Genomic DNA, 23972 nt, shown 5'->3' with positions numbered 1-23972 from the left:
ACAAACCTTTAGGTTGAGCATCAGACACTACAAGAGAAATGCCATCATCATCTCTTTGCTTTTCTTTAGTGTGTAAAGCCTGCTTTGCATAATTATTATCTACTGTCTTACTTGGTTGTGAAACCCTGCAAGAGAAAATATTATACTCAATTCTTCTACGTCAAAATGAATTAAGAAGTCAATTGATATATATTCAGGATAAAAATCCAGTTAGTTAAAAATACAGTCCCATACAGCATAGTATATAATCTCAACAGAATAGAGAATACTGAAATAATATTTGAGAAGTAAGTTCTCATCCCTACTCTACCTTTAAATTTTCCCTATTTCTTTGGGGGAAAGAAACATACGAACACCAAAGAAATGGGCACATGCAAAATGAAAAAAGAATAATATGAGTACTTAAATACATCAAAGAAGTTTAAAAAGTAAAAATCCCATGGACAGAAGTACATGATAAGTGCATTTATATGTAATCAAAAAATAACAACCCAGAGGAGCCTGTGTGGCTCAGTCAGTTAAGCGTCTAACTCTTGATATCAGCTCAGGTCATGATCTCACAGTTCATGGGATTGAGCTCCACAATGACAGCACAGATCTTGCTTTGGATCCTTTGCCTCCAACCCCCCTCTCTCTCCGCCCCTCCCCCACTCACACACATGCATGCATGCTGTCTCAAAATAAATAAACTTTAAAAAAAATAATAAAAATAACCCAAAGGCAATTATTAATATGTTCCAAGCATGGTTCATATATCAACAGTTAGGTATAAAATTAAGTTTGGACTGTGGTAACAAATTTTACCTATAGAATGAATAATTTAAAATATAGGGTACTAGGTTAAATATATAAAATATTAGGTTGTGCGAAAAACATTTTTGGAGGCACAAGCATAACATCACCATTAATGAAAACTTAATATGATAGTAGTAAGGAACTTCAACACCCTACTTTCAGCAATGGATAAATCATCCAGACAAAACAATCAAAAAGAAAACACTGGACTAAAAGCATACATCAAACTAAATTGACCTAACATGCATTTATAGAACATGCCTCCAATAGCATCAGAATACACAGTTCTCAAGTGCATACAGAATATTCATAATCATATGACAACCACAAATCATATAACAGACCACAAAAACAGCTGTAGTAATTTAAGAAAATTTAAGTATACCAAGTATCTTTAACCACAATAGTATTAAAATGAAAAATATTAACAGGAGGAAAGCTAGAATATTCATAAATATAGGAAGATTAACCAATAAGTTCCTGAACAAACAATTTGTCAAAGAAGAAATCAAACCACACCTTGGTGGCTCAATCAGTTAAGCATCTAACTCTTGGTTTTGAGTCAGGTCATGACCTCACAGTTCATGAGTTCAAGCCCTGTGTCAGGCTCTGCACTGACAGCATGAAGTCTCCTTGGGATTCTGTCTCCCTCTCTCTCTGCCCCTCCCCTGCTCGCTTTCTATCTCTCTTTCTCTCAAAAATAAATAAACATTTTAAAAAAAGAATAAATCAAAAAGGAGATCAAAAATATCTTGAAGCTATTAAAAATTTAAGCACAACATATCAAAACTTAGTGAATGCTGCAAAAACGGTTCTAAGAGGGAAGTTTATAATAATAAATATCTACATTAAGAAACAAGAAATACAATAAACCTTACATCTTAAAAAAACAAAAGGAAGAACTAAGCTCAAAGTTGGCAGAAAGAAGGAAATAACAAAGATCAGAACAGAAATAATGAAAACCAGAAAAACAATAGAAAAGATCAACACAAGTAAGAGCTAGTGTTTTGAAAAGATAAACAAAATTGTCAAAACTTTTGCTAAACAAACTAGAAAAAGAAAACTTTAAATAAATACAGACACAAAATAGGAAACATTAAAATTTATACCACACAAATACATAGGATCATCAAGAGACTACTATGAATAATCATATGCCAACAAGTTGGATAACCTAAATGAAACGGATAACTGGAAACATCTAAACTACCAAGACTGAATCATGAAGAAAAGAAAAATCTGAATGGTTTGATAAAGAGTAAGGAGATAGAAGTAATAATCAAAAACCTCCCAGAGCACCTGGGTGGCTCAGTCGGTTAAGCATCCAACTTCTGTTCAGGTCATGATCTCACAGTTCATGAGTTCGAGCCCTGTGTTGGACTCTGTCCTGACGGCTCATAGACTGAAGTCTGCTTTGGATTCTGTGTCTCCCTATGTCTCTGCCCCTACTTGTGCTCTATCTCTCTCTCTCTCAAAAAATAAATAAACATTAATAATCAAAAACCATGCAACACAAAAAAGCCCAGGACTAAATAGTTTCCATGGTAATTCTACAAACAAAGAACCAATCCCAATCTATTTCAAAATCTTCCAAAAACTGAAGAAGGAATACTAAAATCATTTTACTGGGCCATCACCACTCTCACACCAAAGCCAGATAAGGACACTACAAGAAAAGAAAACTATATACCAATATCACGGATGCATATAGATGCAAACATTCTCAACAAAATATTAGAAAACCAATCAGTAATACATTAAAAGGATCATACACCATGATCAAGTGGGAATCATTCCAGGGATGCAAGGATGATTCAAAATCCACAAATCAATGTGGGACAACACATTAACAGGTTGAAACATTTAAATGATCTGATCACTTTATATATGCAGAAAATGCACCTGACAAAATTCAATATCCTTTTATGATAAAATTCTCACCAAACTGAGTACAGAAGGAATATAAGTCAATATAATAAAGGTCTATACAACCAACCTACAGCTAATATCATAATCAATAGTAGAGGATTAAAAGTTTTTCCTCTAAGATGAGGAACAGGACAAGGGTGCTCGTTCTCGCCACTCTTATTCAATACAGTACTAAGAATCCTAAGCAGAGCAATTGGGTAGGAAAAAGAAATAAAAGGCATTCAGGGGCGCCTGAGTGGCTTAGTCAGTTAAGCGTCCGACTTTCGCNATGCTCTCCCCACCCCCAACCCCAAAAAAAAAAAAAAAAAAAAAAGAAAGAAAAGGCATTCAAAAGTATTAACTGCCATTATTTGCAGATGATATGATTTTATATACAGAACTTTCCCCTCCTAAAAAAAACACCAAAAAACTGTTAGAATAAAAAAAAATCAGTAAAGTTGAAATATACAAAATCAATACACAAAAATCAGTTGTTTTCTATAAACAGTGAACTAGCAAGAAGGGAAATTAAGCAAACAATCTCATTTACAATTGTATTAAAAAGAATAAAATACCCAAGAAAAATATAACCAAGGGAAAAAAGACCTATACACCAAAACCTTAAGGCACTAATGAAAAACAAACAAACAAAAATGAGATGACAGAAACAAACTGAAAGTCATTCCATACTCATTCATGGGAAGAATTAAGAGTTTTAAAATGTCCACCATACACAAAGCAACCTCAAGAGCCAATGCAATCCCTACCAACATTCCAATGTCCTTTTTCATAGAAATAAAATAATCTTAAAATTTGAATATAATCACCAAAGACCCGAAATAGCCAAAGCAATCTTGAGAAAGGACAAGAACGCTGAAATCATCACACTTCCTGATTTTAAACTATATTACAAAGGTATGTTAATCAAAAGCAGACACACAGGTCAAAGGAATAGGATCAAGAGCCAGAAATAAATCCACACATATGTGATCAATTAATTTATGGCAAAGGAGACAAGAATATACAAGAGAGAAAGGAGAGTCTCTTCAACAAATAGTGTTGGGAAAACAGGACAGCCACTTGCAAAAGGATAAAACTGGACCCCTGTCTTGTACCATACAAAAAAGGCAAATCAAAATGAATTAAAACCTTAAATGTAAGACCTAAAACCATGTACATTCTAGAAGAAAACATAGGGATAAGCTTGTTGACATCAGTCTTGGCAATGATTTTTTTAAATTAATGCAAAACAAAGGCCACAAAAGCAAAATGAACAAGTGGGACTACATCAAACTAAAAAGCTTCTGCAAACCAAATAAAACCATCAACAAAATGAAAAAGCAATACGTGGAATGGGAGAAATATTTGCAAACCATGTATCTATTATGGGGTTAATATCTAAAATATATAAAGAATTCATACAATAGAAAACATTCTGTTAAAAAATGGGCAGAGGAAATGAACATTTTTCCAAAGAAGACATACACATGGCCAACTGGTACATGAAAAGGAATGCAACATCATTAATTGTAGGGAAATGCAAATTAATAAAAAATCTCAATGAAATAGCACCTCACACCTGTCAGAACGATTATCATAAAATACAAAAAAAAATGTGATAACACATCTTGCTAGAATGTAGGGAAAAAGGAACCCCTGGGCAATTTTGATGAGAATGTAAATTGGTGTACTACTGTGGAAAATAGTATAGGTTCCTCAAAAAATTAAAAATAAATTAGTAGTTAAGATGGTGGAGAAGTAGAGGGAGCCTGGGCTTTTCTTGTCCCTCCAACACAGCTGTATTGAGGTCAGATCAAGCGGAACACCCTGGAAATCAATCTGTGTAATGACAGAAGGATCTCCGTGGTTGGAGGAAGACAGAGTAGCAGGTGCAAAGTGTGTAGAAGTAAATTGGGGAAGAGAAAAATGGTGGTGCGATGAGGGGGAAGGAACCCTTTCCATGAAGAGACAAAGAGAAAAAGTGAGAGGGTTTGGGAAAGCATGGCATCTGCTTTGCACAAGAGGAAAACCTCTCTGGAACATGGACTGGGGAGCGAGATGTACTGAGTGTCACAGATTTTTTGCAAAATCTGTCAAACTCAGATTTTGGAAGTGAGAGACTTTCTTCAGAATGGAACCGTGGCGTGCGCTCCTGGGGAAGAGGGAGGTGGAGCCAGAGTGCATGATGTGGTGTAGGGATCTCCAGGTGAATGGGAAAAGAACATTCCCCTTCCTGGAGTACTTTTGGAACAGGGTATATTGCCTCCCCTAGGACAAAAGACCTGGTAGCTGCCAACAAAAGGCCTTTCATTAGCAGGGGACAGAGATGCACCCAGAAGGAATATAACCTTTGCTGCTTTTAGCGGTGCTGCATCATAGATGCCACGCACTGCAAAGGCGTGGGACTATTTTCCAAAGACAAAGGACCTCAGACACGGTGTAGAGAAGCCCTGCTACAGAGGAGGGAGGTGGTGCCAGGTCCATTAGGACTTCTAGTTTTGGGGTGCCTGAGTGGAATAGTCAGTTAAGCCTCCAACTCTTGGTTTTACCTCAGGCCATGATCTAGTGATTCATGAGACTGTCAGTGCAGAGACTGCTTATGCCTAGAAACTGCTTATTTACAGGGACAAGAGTGACTCTGAGCCAACATAGGGGACCTCTCCTGCAGAAGACCAGTACAGCCAGCACCCCACATGCACCAAGTGTACTGAAATCAAGTGCTTCAAAATGACACCTGCAGTTCTGGTGGAAATAGGGCAAGGTAAACCTCTTTTTTCTTTTTTGTCCTTCTTATTGTTTCTTTTCTATTGGAATCAGGCTCATCATTTCTTGTTCTTTTTTTTAACTCCTTTTTCTTTTTTCCCCTCTTTTTTTTTTTTTGGATCAGGCTTCTTTCTTTTTTCTTTTTTTTTCCATTCTTTTTCTTTGGAACCAGTCTTAAAGTTTTCGATTCTCTGTTTGTTTTTGTTGCCTTTCCTTTTCCTTTTTTTTTTTGGGGGGGGGTCAGGGTTTGTTTATTAATTTCCTTTTTTCCAGGCTTTTAACAAACAAATCAGCTTCATTAGGCTTATTTTAGCAAACAAATCAAAGCACACCTAGTTAAACGTCCAAACACTTCCCAATACAAGCAAGTTGGACCTCTGCAGAAGACTGACCAGTGGGAAAGAGCAGCAGGATGTATACACCATATACCAGAAACACTTCCTGAAGTGCCAGGCCCCCACCAGTGTATAACCCCTTTTTAATACAGCATTACTCTCAAGCTTTTAAAATGCATAACAAGCTTATTTTAAAACACACAAAGGACAGAAACTTAGCCAAAAGGACAGGATGGAAAAATTCTCCCCAAAAGAAAGGACAGGAAGAAATCACAGCCAGGTACTTGCTCAAAAGAAATCTAAGCAATATATCTGAGCAAGAATTTAGAATAACAGTCATAAGATTACTAGCTGGGCTTGAAAAAAGCAAAGAACACACCAGACAAACCCTCCCTGTGGAGATCAAAGACCTAAGAACTAGTCAGGCTGAAATAAAATATGCTATAATTGAGATGCAAAGCCTTCTGGATATAGTCACAATAAGGATTGAAGAAGCGGAGAATAGATGAGAAAGAAGACAAAATTATAGAAAATAATGAAGCTGAAAAGAAGGAAAGGAAACTATTAGATCACTAGGGGAGATTTAGAGAACTTCGTGATTCCATAAAATGAAATAATATCCATATCATAGGACTCCCAGAAAGAGAGTAAGAAAAAGGGGCAGAAGGTTTACTTGAACAAATTATAGCTGAGAATATCCCTAATCTGGGGAGGAAAACAGGTATTCAAGTCCAAAAGGCACAGAAAACTCCCCTCAAAATCAATAAAAACAGGTCAATAACACAACGTATCATAATGAAACTTGCAAAATACAAAGACAAAGAGAGAATTCTGAAAGCAGCTAGGGACAACACCTCCTTAACCAAAAGGGTAAACACATAAGATTAGCAGCAGACCTGCCCACTGAAATTTGGAGACCAGAAGGGAATGGCAGGAAATATTCACTGTGCTGAACAGAAAAAAAAAAAAAAAACGCAGCCAAGAATTCTTTATCCAGCAAGGCTGTCATTCAGAGTAGAAGGAAAGATAAAGAGTTTCCCTGACAAAAATACTAAAGGAGTTCATGTCTCTAAACCAGCCCTGTAAGAAATTTTAAGGAGGACTGAGTGGAGGAGGAAGAAGAAGAGGAGGAGTAAGAGGAGGAGGAGGAAGAGGAAGAGGAGGAGGAGGAGAAAGAGGGAGAAGAGGAGGAAGAGGAGGAGAGGAGGAAGAAGAAGAAGGGGAAGAAGAAGACCAAAGAAACAAAGATTACAAACGACCATAGAACATAACCAGAAACACAACTCTACAGCTTAACACAATGGCACTAAATCCATATTTTTCAATAATGAAATGTAAAAAAGACTAAACACTCCAATTAAATGATACGGGGTATCAGAATGGATTAGAAAAAAAAAAGAACCATCTATGTGCTGCCTATAAGAAACTCATTTTAGACCTAAAGACACATGTAGATTGAATGTGAAGGGACGTAGAACTATCCATCATGCTAACAGATGTCAAAAGAAAGCCAGAGTAGCCATACGTACACCAGACAAACTAGATTTTAAAACAAAGTCTGTAACAAGAGATTAAGAAGGGCACTAAATCATAATTAAAAGTCTATCCATCGTAAGTATGCCTCCAACTTGAACGCACCCAAATATATAAAACAATTAAGCAGAAAAATGAAGAGATTAATTGATAAGAATACAATAATAGTAAGGGACTTTAATACCCCATTAACAGCAATGGATAGATCGTCTAAGCAGAAAATCCACAAGGAAAACATGGCTTTGAATGACACACTGGACTCACTGGATTTAATAGCTATCATCAGAACATTTCACCCTCAAACAGTAGAATACACACTCTTTTTTTTTTTTTTTTTTTTTTTTAGAATACACATTCTTCTTGAATGCACATCGAACATTCTCCAGAACAGATCACATACTGGGTCACAAATCAGCCCTCAATAGGTATAAAAAGACTGAGATCATATACCATGCATATTTTCAGACCACAACACTATGAAACTTGAAATCTACCCAAGAAAAAATTTGTAAAACTCTCAAATACATGGAGATTAAAGAACATTCTACTAAAGAATGAATGGGTTAACCAAGAAATTAAAGAAGAAATAAAAAGATACATGAAAGCAAATGAAAATGAAAACACAACAGTCCAAACCCTTTAGGATGTAACAAAAGCAGTCCTAAGAGGAAAGTATATTGCAAGTCAGGTCTATCTCAAGACCAAGAAAGTTCCCAAATACTCAATCTAAACTTACATCTAAAGGTTTAAGGAAAAAGAACAGCAAATAAAGCCTAAAGTTAGCAGGAGAGGGTATATAATAAAGATTAGAGCAGAGATAAACAATATAGAAACAAAAAAACCATAGAACATATCAATGAAACTAACAGCTACTTCTTTGAAAGAATAAGCAAAGTTGATAAACCCATAGCCAGACTTATCAAAAAGAAAGGACTTATCAAAAAAAAAAGAGAAAGGACCCAAAAAGATAAAATCATGAATGAAAGAGGAGAGATCATAACTAATACCGCAGAAATATAAACAATTATGAGAGAATACTATGAAAAATTATATGTCAACAAACTGGACAATCTGGAAAAAATTCACGAATACCTGGAAACATACAAATTACCAGAACCAAAACAGAAGAAATAGAAAGTTTGAACAGACCCATTAACAGGCAAAAAAATTGAATCAGTAATCTAAAATTTCAAACACAAGTCATGAGCCTGACGACTTCCCAGGGGAATTCTACCAGACATTTAAAGAGTTAATATGTATTCTTCTCCAGAAATAGAAATGGAAGGAAAACTTCCAAATTCATTTTATGAAGCCACCATTACCATGATTCCAAAACAAGACAAAGATCCCACTAAAAAGGAGAATAACAGGCCAATATCCCTGATGAAAGCGTTATGTAAAATTCCCAACAAGATACTAGCTAATCGAATTCAACAGTACAATAAAGGAATTCTTCCCCACGATCCAGTGGGATTTATTCCTGGGCTGCAGGGCTGATTCAATATTTGTAAGTCAATCAATGTGATACACTATATTAATAAAAGAAAGGATAAGAACCATATGAGCCTCTCAATAGATATAGAAAAAGAAAATGACAAAATATAGGATACTTTCCTGATAAAAACCCTCAAGGAAGTAGGGAGAGANAAAATAAATAAATAAATAAATGCTGACAAAGCAAACATCGCAAAAATAAAAAAGAAAAAAAGAAACACGACAGGGATGTCCACTCTCACCACTGTTGTTCAACATAGTATTGGAAGTCTTAGCCTCAGCAATCAGACAACAAAAGGAAATAAAGGCATACAGATCAGCAAGGAAGAAGTCAAACTTTCACTCTTTGCAGATGACATGATACTCTGTGGAAAACCCAAAAGACTCCACAGAAAACCTGCTAGAACTGACACATGAATTCAATAAACTTGCAGGATATAAAATCAACAGAAATAACTTACATTTCTATATGCCTAAAATGAAGCAGCAGGTAGAGAAATCAAGGAATTGAACCAATTTACAACCGCACCCAAAATCCTAAGGTATCCAGGAATAAACCTAACCAAAGAGGTAAAAGATGTGTATGCTGAAAATTATAGAGAGCTTATGAAAGAAACTGAAGAAGACACAAAGAAATGGAAAAACATCCCCTGCTCATGGATTGGGAGAACAATTATTGTTAAAATGCCAATACTACTCAAAGTAATCTACACATTCAATGCAACCCCTATCAAAATAACACCAGCATTCTTCACAGAACTAGAACAAACAATACTAAAATTTGTATGGAATCAGAAAAGACTGCTAATAACGTAAGTAATATTGAAAAAGAAAGCCAAAGCTGGAGGCATCACAATTCCAGACTTGAACATGTATTACAAAGCTATAATCATCAACACAGTATGGTAATGGCACAAAAACAGACATACAGATCAATGGAACAGAGGAGAGAACCCAGAAATGGACCCATAAATGTATGACCAACTAATCTTTGACAAAGCAGGAAAGAATATCCAATGGAAAAAAGATAAGTCTCTTCAAGCAAATGGTCCTGGGAAAACTGGACCACTTTCTTACACCATACATAAAAATAAACTCAAAATGGATGAAAGAACTAAATGTTAAGACAGGAAACCATCAAAATCCTAGAGGAGAAAACAGGCAGCAACCTGTTTGACCTTGGCTGCAACAACTTCTTTCTATACTTATCTCTGGAGGCAAGGGAAACAAAGACAAAAATGAACTACTGGGACTGCAACAAGATAAAACGCTTCTCCACAGTGAAGGAAATACTCTGACAAACTAAAAGACAACCGATGGGATGGGAAAAGATATTTGCCAATGGTTAGTATCCAAAATCTATAAAGTACTTATCAAACAGAAGACCCAAAATACAAATAATCCAATGAAGTACTGGGCATAAGATATGAATAGACATTTTTCAAAGGAGACACCTAGATGCCTAACAAACACATGAAAAGATGCTCAACTTCACTCATCAAGGAAATACAAATCAAAACCACAATGAGATACCACCTCACACCTGTCAGAATGGCTAAAAATAACTCAGGCAACAAGAGATGTTGGCGAGGATGCAGAGAAAGGGAGTTTCCTTTGTGTACTGCTGGTGGGAATGCAAACCGGTGCAGCCACTCTGGACAACAGTATGGAGGTTCCTCAAAAAGTTAAAAATAGAACTACCTTATGACCTGGCAATTGCACTACTAGGTATTGCAGGGATACAAAACGCTGATTCAAAGGGGCATATACATCTCCAATGTTTACAGCAGCACTATCAACAATAGCCAAATTATGGAAAGAGCCCAAATGTCCATCGACTGATGGATAAAGAACAGGTGGTATACATACATACGTACATATATATATGTATTACATATACACACACACATACACACACACACACACACATAATGGCATATTACTTGGTGATCAAAAAGAATGAAATCTTGCCATTTGCAACAATGTGGATGGAACTAAGAGTGTATTATGCTAAGCAAAATAAGTCAGAGAAAAGAGAAATACATGATTTCACTCATATGTGTGGAATTTAAGAAACAAATCAGATGAACATAGGGGAAGGGACAGCAAAATAAGTTAAAAACAGACAGGGAGGCAAACCATAAGAGATTCTTTAAGGCAAAGAACAAACTGAGAACTGCTGGAGGGGAGGTAGGTGGGTGATGGGCTAGGTCGGTGATGGGCATTAAGGAGGACACTTGCTGGGATGAGCACTGGGATGTTGTATATAAGTGATGAATCACTAAATTCTACTCCTGAAATCAACACTATACTATATTAACATATATAACTAACAAATTTAAATTTAAAAAAATTAAAAATAGAACTGCCATATGATCCAGTTATTTCACTACTGGGTATTTACGCTTAGGAAAACAAAATAATTACCTCAAAAAGATATCTGTGCCTCCATATTCAGTGCAGTGCAATTTACAATAGCCAAGACATGGAAACAACCTAAATGTCCACTAAGAGATAAATGGATGAAGAAAATATAAGGCACACACACAGGAATATTATTCAGTCACAAAAAGAAAAAGAGAGAAATCCTGCCATTTACAACAACGTGGATGGAACTTGAGGGCATTTATGCTAAGTGAAATAAATCAGAACGAGAAAGACAAATACTGTATGGTCTCTTTTGTGTGAATCCTTAAAAAAAAAAAGCAGGAGGGAGTGGCCAATAGCCTACAGAACAACATGTCCAAGTTTTACTATAACTATTTCAAAACATATCTCAACCATGACTCTCCATCTGTGAGAAAACACAGAGCAGTGGTAGGAAACACAAAGAGAATGTGAAAGACTACTATCAGAAATGAACGGAAGAACAGGCTTAGAGCCTAATCAACAAAAGAGCTGCTACATTTCAACAAGGAAAGATACCTCCTACTTGATTCTCTGCTCCTCCTAAGGGGCAATGATCCCACCTCTTCCCAGTCTCCTGGGTCCTCCTTGCCCTGGTATGACGCCAGCACCTCATATTGGGGGCCCTCCCATGATGCCAATGATGAGCCCTCCTCATCCTGTGATGATGCCAGTGAGACCTGCTCTTGGAATGAGGCCAGCTATGGAGGCCAAATGCCAATTATGCTTGAGCCCCCAATGATGAGACCTCCTACCCATCCCATGATGGTGCCTACTTGGCCAGGAAAGACTCAACAAGACTAATAAAGAAAAATGTGAACCTCTTTATATTCATTTTATATTACGTGTTCTAATATTACGTGTTTCACCAAAAGATCATAGTGCTGTGACTCTGAGTGTTTTCTAACAGCATGACAAGGAAGACTTGCTCCCCTTTCTATTAAAGACAGAATTGTTTTGGCGGAGGAGTAGTGGAACAACAACCAAAAAAGCAATTTTCATTTGTATTGTGAAATGTGAAAATAAAATTGTCAACTGTTTTAGTTAAAAAAAAAACACACGTAGATACAGTCAACAGATTGGTAGTCATGTTAGAGAATGGGGGAGTTGGAGAGAACTGGGTGGAAATGGGCGAAGGTGTTAAAAAGGTACAAATTTCTAGTATTAAGACAAGTGCTAATAGTATAACGTACATAGAGCATAGTGACTATAGTTAATATAGTGTATCATTTACTTGGAAGTTGCTAAAACAATAGATCTTCAAAGTTCTTATCACAATAAATTTAGTAATTATAACTATGCATGCTGATGGATGTTAATTAAATTTATTATGTTAATTTCACAATATAGGGGCACCTGGATGGCTCAGTCAGCTGGGCATCCAAATCTTGATTTCAGCTCAAGTCATGATCCCAGGGTCATAGGATCAAGCCCCAAATTGGGCTCCACTCTGAACATGGAGCCTGCTTATGATTCTCTTTCTTCCCTCTGCCCATTTCCCCCACTTGTGCATGCTCTTTCTCTCTCTAAAATAATAATAATAATTTCACAATATAAACATACATCAAATGGTTATATTGTATACCTAAAGCTAAAACAATGTTCTGTCAATAATATATCAGTAAAATTATTAACTTTTAAAGATAAATTGTTACAAAACATTAAGAAAGCAATTTGGTACTAATTAAAATAGCCATAGAATGAATTAAATCTTTATACACACAATACTCTAACTCATAATAATTATTATTAACAAAACAACTCATTATGGTATTAAACTAGGCAAAAATTTTGAAATAAAAACTATATAAAATTACTAACCTATATTATTCTCTTACAATAGAATATATTATATAGTATTTGCTGCATTTTCAAAACTATTCAAGAACATGGAAATTTGTACATCATTTTATAAGCACTAAAAAATTCAGATACCAAGAGGGGCACCTGGGTGGCTTAGTCAGTTAAGCGTCCGACTTTTGCCTAGGTCATGATCTCGTGGTTCGTGGGTTCGAGCCCCGCAACGGGCTCTGTGCAGATTGCCAGCTCAGAGCCTGGAGCCTGTTTCAGTCTGTGACTCCCTCTCTCTCTGACCCTTCCCTGCTCACGCTGTCTCTCTCTCTCTCTCTCTCTCCTAGAAATAAATAAAACATTTTTAAAAAATTCAGATACCAAGAATAAATCAAGGATCCCTGTACAGTTACCTATAAAACATATACCAAGTGAGCACAGGAAGACTGTGGAGTCAGAAGCACCTACCATCTTCCCACCTAGACAACAGCCACACTGGCAGAATCTGTCTGATGTAACTATTTTGGAATTCTATAGTCTATTGAAGACCTGCAACTACTAATCAAAAGGTTCAACAGTTAATTTTGGTCAATTTGAGCTCTAACAGTGGTAGCAGTGACCCAGTCCCCTATCCCTAGCAGCAAAGCAAGCAACAAGTGTCAAGTTCCTAAAATAGTTTGCACAGGCTTCCAATCACTGAGATAAGCAAGAAGGACCTTATTCTCCAAATATTTGAAATCTGTATTCTGACCACTGATTGCTGTTTCTATGCATGGATGAGCAGACAGAGAAAGGCCATTGTTGCAACAACCACCACCATTGTTACAACACTTTTCTCATCTAGCTAAAATGACTTCCGAGAGACTTAAAGTTTTAACTACACCCCCGCCCCTTCATTTTTCCCCTTTCCTCCTTTTGGGAACCAAACATTTAAAGATTGTGGTTATTAGAAAGTAATTACATACATGAGGGAATTCAGAAAGGCACAGACATTACTACAAGGGGTGCTTGGGTGGCTCAGTCAGTTAAGCATCAGACTTGAGCTCAGGTCATGATTTCATGGCTCATGAGTCTGAGTACAATATAGTGCTCTGTGCTGACAGCTCAGAGTCTAGAGCCTGCTTTAGATTCTAACTCCATCTTTCTCTCTGCCCCTCTTCTGCTTGGGCACTGTCGCTCTTTCCCTCTCTCTCAAATATAAATAAACATTAAAAAAAAATTTTTTTTTAAAGGCATAAGCTTATAAAGGACCTGGGAAGAACTTATATTTATGTATCAAGCTGATGAGTGGAACAAAGTCATGTTAACAATAAAGAAAGAAAGAGAGAAAGAGAGAGAGAGAGGAAGGAAGGAAAAGAAAGAGAGAAAGGAGGGAGGGAGAGAGAGGAAAAGGAAGGAAGGAAGGAAGGAAGGAAGGAAGGAAGGAAGGAAGGAAGGAAGGAAGGAAAAAAGCAGCAAACCCTTGGGAAGGGGAAGAATCTGATTTCCAAACTTACCACATTATAAGATTCAAATGTTACATTTTCAACAACACCAAAAAAATCACAAGGCATACAAACAGGAAACCATAGATGATTCAAAAGGAAAACAAAAAACAAAAAAACAAAAACAAATCAACAGAATGTGTCCCTGAAAAAAAAATCCAGAAAGCAGACTCAAGAGAAGAAAAAGATATTATAACAACTCTTAAAGATCCTCCAAAAGCTACCAAAAAAAATTTCTTGGACAAAGTCAAGAAAATGATTAATGGGTAAATGAAAATATCAAAAGACAAAATATATAAATAAATCTAAAGGAAATTCTACAGTTAAAAAGTATAATAACTAAAATTAAAAACTCATGGCATACCTGGGTGGGTCCATTTGGGAGAATATGAGACTCTTGATCTTGGGGTTATGAGTTCAAGCCCCCCATTGGGCATAGAGATTACTTTTAAAAAGCAAATTTGAACTGGCAGAAGAAATAATCCATCATCAATTCTGGGTTTAGGAATGGAAATGGGAATGAGAATGGGATTGGGAAAGGGAAAGGAAAGGAAGAGAACTTGAAGATATGATCACGGAAATTACCAATCTGAGGAACAAAAAAAGTTTGAAAAAAGTGAACAGAGCCTAAGGGACCTATGGGACACCAACAAGCAGACCAATATATGCAACACTGCTATCTCAGTAGGAGAAAAAATAAAGGAGCAAAGAAATTACTGAAATAAATAATCACAAGACAATTTTCAAATTTGATGAAAGACATGAATATAAACACCAAAAAAGTTCAAAGAATTATAAGCAGAATAAACTCAATGAGACCTGTACCAAGAAACATTATAATCAAGTTGTCAGATGACAAAAGGCAAAGAGAATCTTGAAGGCACCAAGAAAGAAGCAACTCATCACATACCAAGGATACTCCGTAAGATTATGAGATTTCTCATCAATAACCATAGTAGCCAGAAGGCATTGGGTAGGTACATTCAAAGTACTGAAGAAAAAAACCTGTCAACTAGAAATCCTGTATCTGGCAAATTTATTCTTCTTTTTCCAGTTCCTTAAGATGTTGTTGATTTGAGATATTTCTTTTTAATGTAAGCATTTACAGCTATATATTTATTTTGCCTCTAGCATTGCTTTTGTGCATACCATCTGTTTTGATATATTTTCATTTTCATTCATTCTTAACCATTTTTTAATTTCCTTGTGATTCCTTCTTTGACCCATTGGTTACTTTAAGTGTGTTAATTTCCACAAATTTGAGAGTTTCCCAATTTTCCTTCCGTTAATAATTTCTAACTTCCTGCCATGTGGTCAGAGAAGAATGGGAGAAAATATTTGAAAATCATATTTCTGAGAAGATATTAATATTCAGAATATATAGAGAACTCCTAAAACTCAAAACATAACCTAATTCATCAAAGGGCACAGGACTTGAACAGACATTTCTCCAAAAAAGACATAAGAATGGCCAATATGCACATGAAAAGATGCTCAGCATCACTAATCTTTAGGGAAATCCATATGAAAACTACAATGGGATATCATATCACACCCATTAGGATGACTATTACATAAAAACAGAAAATAACAAGTTTTAACAAGCATGTGGAGAAATTGGGACCCCTATCCACTGCTAATGGCAAGGTAAAATGGTGCAGCTATTATAGAAAACAGTAATGGTCATGCCTCAAAAATTACTAGTAGAAAGAACTACCATATGATCCAGAAAAACCACTTTTGGGTATATATGCAAAAGAACTTAAAGCAGGGATAGAGATACCTGCATACCAATGTTCCTAACAGTGTTATTCACAATAGCCAAAAGGTGAAAGCAATCCAACCGTCCAAAGATGTTGTTGTTCTGGATGTTACATCATCTAAATCATCACAAATAAGATACCGGTTGATTAACCTATTTCTGTACTTGGGGTTGAAGAGGTATTTCCAAGGATAAACCAAAACACAGGGGTCAAGTCCTAACATATTTTACAAAATAAAATTTAAAAATTTATACTACAGAAGATACTATAAACAAAGTAAAATTAACAAAAAGGAAACTTGAAAAAACTTTTGCAACACATGTAATGAGTTAATACCTTTCATAAGAGTTCTTACAAGTCAGTAAGAAACAGAACACCTCAATACATACAAACACTAAAGAGAAAACTCATATAGGAAATACAAAATCAAGATATATCTTAACTAAAAATAAAAAAGAGCTGAAATGAAAACAATTTTCTGTAAAGTTATATTTATTTTTGTCAATAGGGAATAAAAAATTTTTTCAATGATAACACTTAATTCTGGTTAAAAGAATGGCACTATAAAAATTTATAAAAATAAATACACAAACTTACTGCAGCAATGCTATATAGACAAAAAATGAAAAATACCTAAATGTTCACTCCTAAGGAAATACATATTTGTAAAAGTAGATATATCTCAATGTATTGACTGGCAAGGTATCAAATTAAAAGAGAAATGCTAATTTTTCATTCTCCAGAATACCTAGGTATTATTATGTAATTTACAGATGAGGTAAACTGAGGTATAGGGAAAGAAATTAAGCAAATAGACTGAGATGAAATTCATTTATCACAGTGTAATATCATAAATACTTAAGTATTAGTTAAAAGATTTTAAAGAAGTAATATAAAGTTTAATAATTAAGTTTATCTTTTAAATTAAAAATTGCCATCTATAAAAAAACAAATATGCTACTTCAAAGAGATCATTTTAATTCAAATTTCCTATTCATTCTTGGTTTTTTTTTATTATTCCTTTATTTTTGGCATAAAACAGAATATTTTTTCCTGCATAAGTCCATTTCAGTTGTTATTATAGTCAACAATAACAGTTCTGAACACTAAGACAGGCTAAGGTTAAGATAAGACTCTTAGCCTTGGGGCACCTGGGTAGCTCAGTCAGTTAAGCAGCCAAATTAGGCTCAGGTCATGATCTTGCAGTTTGTGAGTTCAAGCCCCATAATAGACTCTCTGCCATCAGCACAGAGCCTGCTTTGGACCCTCTGTCCCCCTTTCTCTTCCCCTCCCCTTCTCTCTTCTTCCCTGTCTCTCTCTCTCTCTCTCTCTCCCAAAAATATATAAAACAGGGGCACCTTGGTGGCTCAGTTGGTTCAGCGTTCAACTTCAACCTAGGTCATGATCTTGTAGTTACAAGTTCGAGCCCCACATCAGNACTTTTAGCCTTTATAAAACACTTTTCCATAAATATCATCAAGGGCATAAGTGCTAGGTTTTCAGAGAAAACTTCCTCAGTTTTCAGTCATAGCCTCCATTCTCCTACCCACGGAGTTTTAGTTGTTACTCGACATTCTTTATAACAAAGAGTGGACATGTTTATCACACTCTCTTCAATAACAATTACAATAGTGTCAGAACATGTGTCTCTGAAAAAGATCTAAATAATTTATATTTCCTCTTCCTGATTTTGACTAAGATAGGCAGGCTGGGAGGAGGCTGGTTAGAGGAGTCCCATCCTTGAGCCTACCCTGCGTCCACGCTATATTCAGTTCTAATGGGGCACATCTAACTGAAGGATGCTATGGCCACACATGCAATTTATTTCCATAGGGCACTATGGATTCTCCTCAAAGTGAATTCATTTTAAGGTAAGAGAGAACTAAAGTTTGGTTTAAGTACTACAGTACTCCTCCTTAAACCAAATGGTAATACTTAGTATAGCTGTGACAATTGCCTTGGCAGTATTGTAATGGTAATGGAGTAACAGTGATCTCACGATCAGAAGGTGAGAAGGATCAGTATCTTCACAATAGAAGACTTCAGTAGCATCAACATACAGCACCAGCCTTTAATGGTACTTTTGGTATAAATAAGAGAGACACAAAAATAATTACTACTACCTACTAAGTTTCAGGCATTATATTAAGAATTTTACATAGTTATCTCCTTAAATCTGCACAATAATCTTTTAAGATGTGTGTTACTATCCATGTTTTAAAAATCAAAGTAACTTGCTCAAGGTAAATCAGCATGTTTGCAATACTGATGTCTGGCTCCAAAGTCTATGCCTATTCTAAATGCAAAAAGCAATGCAAACCACCACCAAGAAAATGAATTTGCAGAGCTCACATCAAATACCACCTGGAAATTTCATAACTATTTAGAAAGGACTTGAAGAGAGCTAGAGTTCTCACTGAACAGATTTTAGAAACAATCAGAAATTTTAGATTTATTATTATTAAATCTTAGCCCCAAATTGGTACAAAACCTGTACAGCAGTCTACAATTTGATAGTTCCATAGAATCCTCATAACAGTGCTATTTTTCTTAACAGTATGAATGTGCACCAATGTCTTTTGAATTCCACTGGGACAGTACATAATAAGTGACTTTTTCTATACAAAATATCATCAATAATAACATTTTTAAATGTTTTATGTACACAAAGAATTCTGACCTATGATATTTAAATTAAAAAGATAATAAATAATTGTGTGATAAAAAAAGTCATTTATCTTCTTACAACTCAGGAAACCAAAGCTCAAGATTAAATGACATGAACATTAATCAAAGTACACAAAATTAAAGTATGTATTCAGCTAAACACTAGTCATAAATATAATTAAGACATAATGCTTCTTCTTAAGGCACTCACGGACTAGTAGAGGAGGCAGAAACAAATATCTATAGTACAAACTGATAAATGCATTTCTAATATCTCTAATTATACATTAATTTATACATTAAATACATTAATAATTGGATAATGCTACTGAAACTCAGTTCTTCTGGTAAATTCAGAAAAGACCTAATAAAGTATAATGTTAAAAGTGCCATTAACAAATCACTAAGTAGAACTGATATGAAACAAAAAATATTCTCCAAAAGGAGAAAAAATTATAAAATTTATAAGTTCATAAGAAATAAACAGTTTATAAAAATAAAAGTGTGTCAGAAATGTAAGAAATTTATTATAGATCTTTAAAAAGTTAGCTATAAGTACTCTTTAATGTAATTAGGCTTACAAGAAAAATACAAACTAGAAGATACCTGTGGATGGTTCTGGGCAAATTAAAAAAAAAAAGAATGGATCAAAAATTTTTTACTAAAATCAAAACTACTTTATTGTACTAGCAGAGGGCAGAAAATTAACAAGAGAAGTTCATGGTAAATGAAAGTTAAAAGATTTAGTAGTATTTACTAAATGACATCCCTCAGCTTTATCCCACAATTTCTTTTTTATTTGTAGTCTCCACAGAAGCATCTCTTATAAGTTGAAATAAAAGCAACTTCAGATTTCCATTTCACTCACTGGCTAAGCAAGCCCTGTTTGTTAATGGAATCCCAAACCATTTTTGTGAGGAATACATTCAGCAATTCATTCAGCAAATATTTACTGAGTACTAAATGCCAGGTCTAGTGCTAGAATCTGGATATAAAAACAGTGATCATGTCAAGATGGCGAGATGGATGAATGAGTGGATAGACAGACCAATAGATGGCCAGATGTATAAATAGGACAGAGGAGGAAGAAAAGAAAAATGTCAAAAGAAGAGATTTCAATTTTATCACCCAAACTGAAATAGGTAACTAAGTTTTCATTAAAGTCTGCATCTATTTTCCCAAAACACAAGTACAGTGAACTTTCTGAAACTGATTATTAGCCACAGACTGTTGGTTCCAACAGTCATCTCAAGCTACTGGGAGAGAAAAGTCATACTAGCCACCAGAGCACATCTGCCTCACTTTTAGGAATAACGCATCTATCGGGAAAAATAGAGTGGCTCATTAGAATAAGTATAATACTTATTTTGAATAAAGTTATCACTAAACATACCTTTCAGATAAAAAGGAGCTCTTGTGAGGATTTAGATTTTGACAAGATTCTAGGCTGCCATCAGATGATGAAGAAAGCTGCTCTGATTGCAAGTTGTCTGTATCACCCAAACTGGCCTTAGTTACAGATGAGGTCTTTATGTATTTTCTTCCTAAGTCCGTTCCCAGGACATTCGTCAATATAACTCTGGGTATCCTGTTCACACAAAATAACAAACACTGTACTGTACTGAAGTTTGCAGTCAACAAAGTATTCTAAGAAGTTGAATTTTCAAACATTTTCATCTTAGCACAAGTAAGCAATTAGAAGTATACCACTCTAGAAATCAACCCATAAATACTCAAAATTCTGTATGAACACATTGGTTTTATTTTTTATTTTTAGAAGTACTAGTGTCTTATAAATTGGTACAGATTAGCCTGCCACAATAATGAATTTAACTCAACTAATGATGCTATTGGGGTGCTTAAAACTTTAACCAATTTTTCTCAAAAATTGTTTTTTTGCCCAATAATTATTAAATACACAGATTACTATAAACCAATTCAAGAAATCTTCATTCTTCTCACTCAACAGAAAGGTTCTTGATGAATAATTACATATTTGTAATTAGCAAATGAGAAATGCTAAATCCAATAGGAAAGACATCATTCACATGGCATCTGTGGTAATGATAGATTCCATAAGTAAAACAGGACATGTAGGCATTGTAATATATATGCTTTATATAACAGCACCAAGGAAAGAGCCAACAAATCAAATGTCTAGAAAATTAAAGTGTATTTTTAAAGCTCCACACTTTTTAAAATTGGTGGAGTTCACATCAAATGTACTACATAAAAGCCTGCTATCTCCTAAACAGAAGAGGATAATATAATCTTTTCTTGGTTAGCCAACTGTTTTTATGAACACCTGATATACTTTGCCACACTACAATGATGATCTCAAGCAATTATTTGACCCTGAACTGACCAACACAAACCAAATTACTGTGTTAGTTTTTAGTTCTTGTTACTAATTTTTAAAATTTTCCTATCTCCTCTTCATTAGATGTTCCCCTTGACATTATCAATATGTCACCTGCAGCACTTTATTGACCCTATGTGAGAAACAACAGAAAATACTTAGAGAGGGCTGGAGTACTTCTGTTTAAGTGAAACATGTGAACTTCCCTGTTATACTTTGTTATATTTGCTGTAGTACCTAGAGGTACTCATTTTTACTACATAGAGGCATTATGTTCTTTTCACTATGTTCTAGACAGCACAGAATTTCAGACGTTGAAAACTTAAAATAATTTAGTCTTACCTTTATTTAAAACATGAAGAATTCAAAGCTCAGAAAAGTTAAATGGCTGAAGGTATAACTCTTCCTAGTAGAAGAACCTGGGCCTATTATATTTTGGTTTCTTTATTTTATTCCACTATAGGTATCCTTAATACTAAGTGCCAAAGGATCCAGATGACTCAGCTTTTCTATAGATACTGCAGGGAATCCTTGAAAATATGCATTTTCTAGCAGAAACTCCACAAAAAAAATATTGCAATGATTAAGTATTACATATGAATTAGGGGCGCCTGGATGGCTCAGTCAGCTGAGCATTCGACTTTGGTTCAGGTCATGATCTCGTGGTTTGGGAGTTCGAGCCCCACGTCGGGCTCTCCAATGACAATTCAGAGCCTGGAGCCTGCTTTAAATTCTGTGTCTCCCTTTCTCTGCCCCTCCCATCCTCATGCCCTGTCTCTATCTCTCTCAAAAATAAATAAACCAAAAAAAAGTAGCATGTATAATGTAAAAGCAAAGGCAGATAGTAAATACAACTCCTTAAACTCAGAGGTTTTTGAGTGAAGAAAGAAGTTAGCTATCTAGTATAACCAACAATTATAAGGAGGGGAAGGCAAAGATATTTTTCTACCTTTTCACGTGATTTAAATCTCTAAGGATCCTAGTTATCATTGTGTGCTTTGTGTAACTAATGCCAGACAGAACCCTCCTTAAAATCCTGGATCCAAAGTGGGAATGGAGGTAACATACAACCAGTAAGGAGTCTCAAGATTTCTTTGATCTAATCTCACACTAGAAATTGCTATGAAATAAATCACTAAAAAGATTCAACTATAATTTAATAAAAGCTCATATGTGTTTCTCAATATTTTAGGGAAAATATAGGAATATAGGAGAGGTTAGAACTATTTCAGATTAGAACTATTTTTTCCAGATAAATACCTTAATGTAAATAAATTTTACTTACTTTTAAGAGATGAGAGAATCTAATATACTAAGTTGATAACTCATTTTAAGAACTGATAATATACTATTTTTATGGTCCCCTACCATTACTGAATTCTAAAGTGTGGCTCATAAGAAAAATAATCCAAAAACTGTAGTATTTAAGAGAAAATTTGAGACAGATAAGGAGACACATCAAAGAAATGTCAACTGTATTTTGTATCTCTGTTTAAATGCCTGACTATATTATGTTTAAGTATGTTTTAGAATGTTGAGCCCCTTAAAAAAGTGGTCCCCCAAAATAGGAGAAACGCAAGCCTCAATACAAAATGGTCACTTTTGTACAAAATGTTGAAAAGAATAATCAACAAAAACAAGCACAAATATTAGCAAGGAAAGGGAAACTTTTTAAAGATTAGAATTCTCTTCTGAGTAATAAATGATCATCATCCTATTCTTGTATGGTTTCTTTTGCCACCATATTTAAAGAAAGAAAAAAGCGAAGGAGATATGAAAAAAAAGAATCTTGGAGGATAAATAAGACCTTTTAAGTTAGACAAATAAGGGGCGCCTGGGTGGCTTAGTCGGTTAAGCGTCCGACTTTCGCTTAGGTCATGATCTCGCGGTTCATGGGTTCGAGCTCCGCATCGGGCTCTGTGCTGACTGCCAGCTCAGAGCCTGGAGCCTGTTTCAGTCTGTGACTCCCTCTCTCTCTGACCCTCCCCTGCTCACACTGTCTCTCTCTCTCTCTCTCTCTCTCCTAGAAATAAATAAAACATTTAAAAAAAATAAAAATAAGTTAGACAAATAAGTTAACAAATAGCTGAAACAACTAGCTAAAAGTCTTTCCTAGGAGAGACAAAGTTAAATGATTAAACAAATAGCTGAAAGTCTTTCCTAGAAGAGAAAAGTATCAAAATTGACCCAAACACCAGTTAAAAAGAGGATATACCAAAGCTGCGTAGAATCTGCAGCTCTAAAGCACAAAAGCCGTAGAGGGCCCCTGAAGCTATCAGAAGGTTCCAAGTACTCAGCATGTCTACCGTGGTAGATCTTTCCATAAGACATCAATCTATTACAACATGAACAAAATGTCAAAAGAAAAAAATTAAAGAATAACTAGAATATTTAAAGGTCAATAATTTAGGTATCATAGAAAAAAGTAATAAAGCCCAATTCCTACTTTTGAAAAAATTAAATTTCAGAGAGTGAAAATCACTATGGTACAGGGGTTAAGAATAAGGACTCTAGAGTTAGAAAAATAATAGAGGTCAGGTTCTGACTTCAGCACCTAATAATATAATTTAGGCAAGTTATGTACTATAATTTATTCCTCTTAGCATTGATCTTCTCATCTCTAAAATTAGGAGGAAATCTACCTTACAAAGAAAGTTGTTAAGACTAAATTAAA

The 23972-nt window shown here is 35.1% G+C and overlaps 1 protein-coding gene and 1 pseudogene across 4 annotated transcripts in view; one reads left to right on the top strand and one right to left on the bottom strand.

Annotated features, from left to right (window-relative positions):
• Positions 1–23972, bottom strand: part of SENP7 (SUMO specific peptidase 7) — a 151778-nt gene that overhangs the window by 50284 nt on the left and 77522 nt on the right. For 3 of the 4 annotated variants that reach the window (XM_077774893.1, XM_077774895.1, XM_077774894.1), the window contains 2 exons: positions 20333–20527; positions 7–125 (listed from right to left, as the gene is read on the bottom strand). In XM_077774893.1, the coding sequence (XP_077631019.1) occupies positions 7–125; positions 20333–20527 (314 nt within the window). The remainder of the gene's footprint in view (positions 1–6; positions 126–20332; positions 20528–23972) is intronic. The other variant, XM_077774896.1, reaches the window with a different exon arrangement.
• LOC144240495 (U1 small nuclear ribonucleoprotein C pseudogene) lies at positions 11568–12038 on the top strand (annotated as a pseudogene).

This window comes from Crocuta crocuta, unplaced genomic scaffold, assembly GCF_008692635.1.
Source record: "Crocuta crocuta isolate KB4526 unplaced genomic scaffold, BGI_CrCroc_1.0 scaffold6, whole genome shotgun sequence".
Taxonomy (NCBI): Eukaryota; Metazoa; Chordata; class Mammalia; order Carnivora; family Hyaenidae; genus Crocuta; species Crocuta crocuta.
This window is presented reverse-complemented; position numbering and strand designations above follow the sequence as displayed.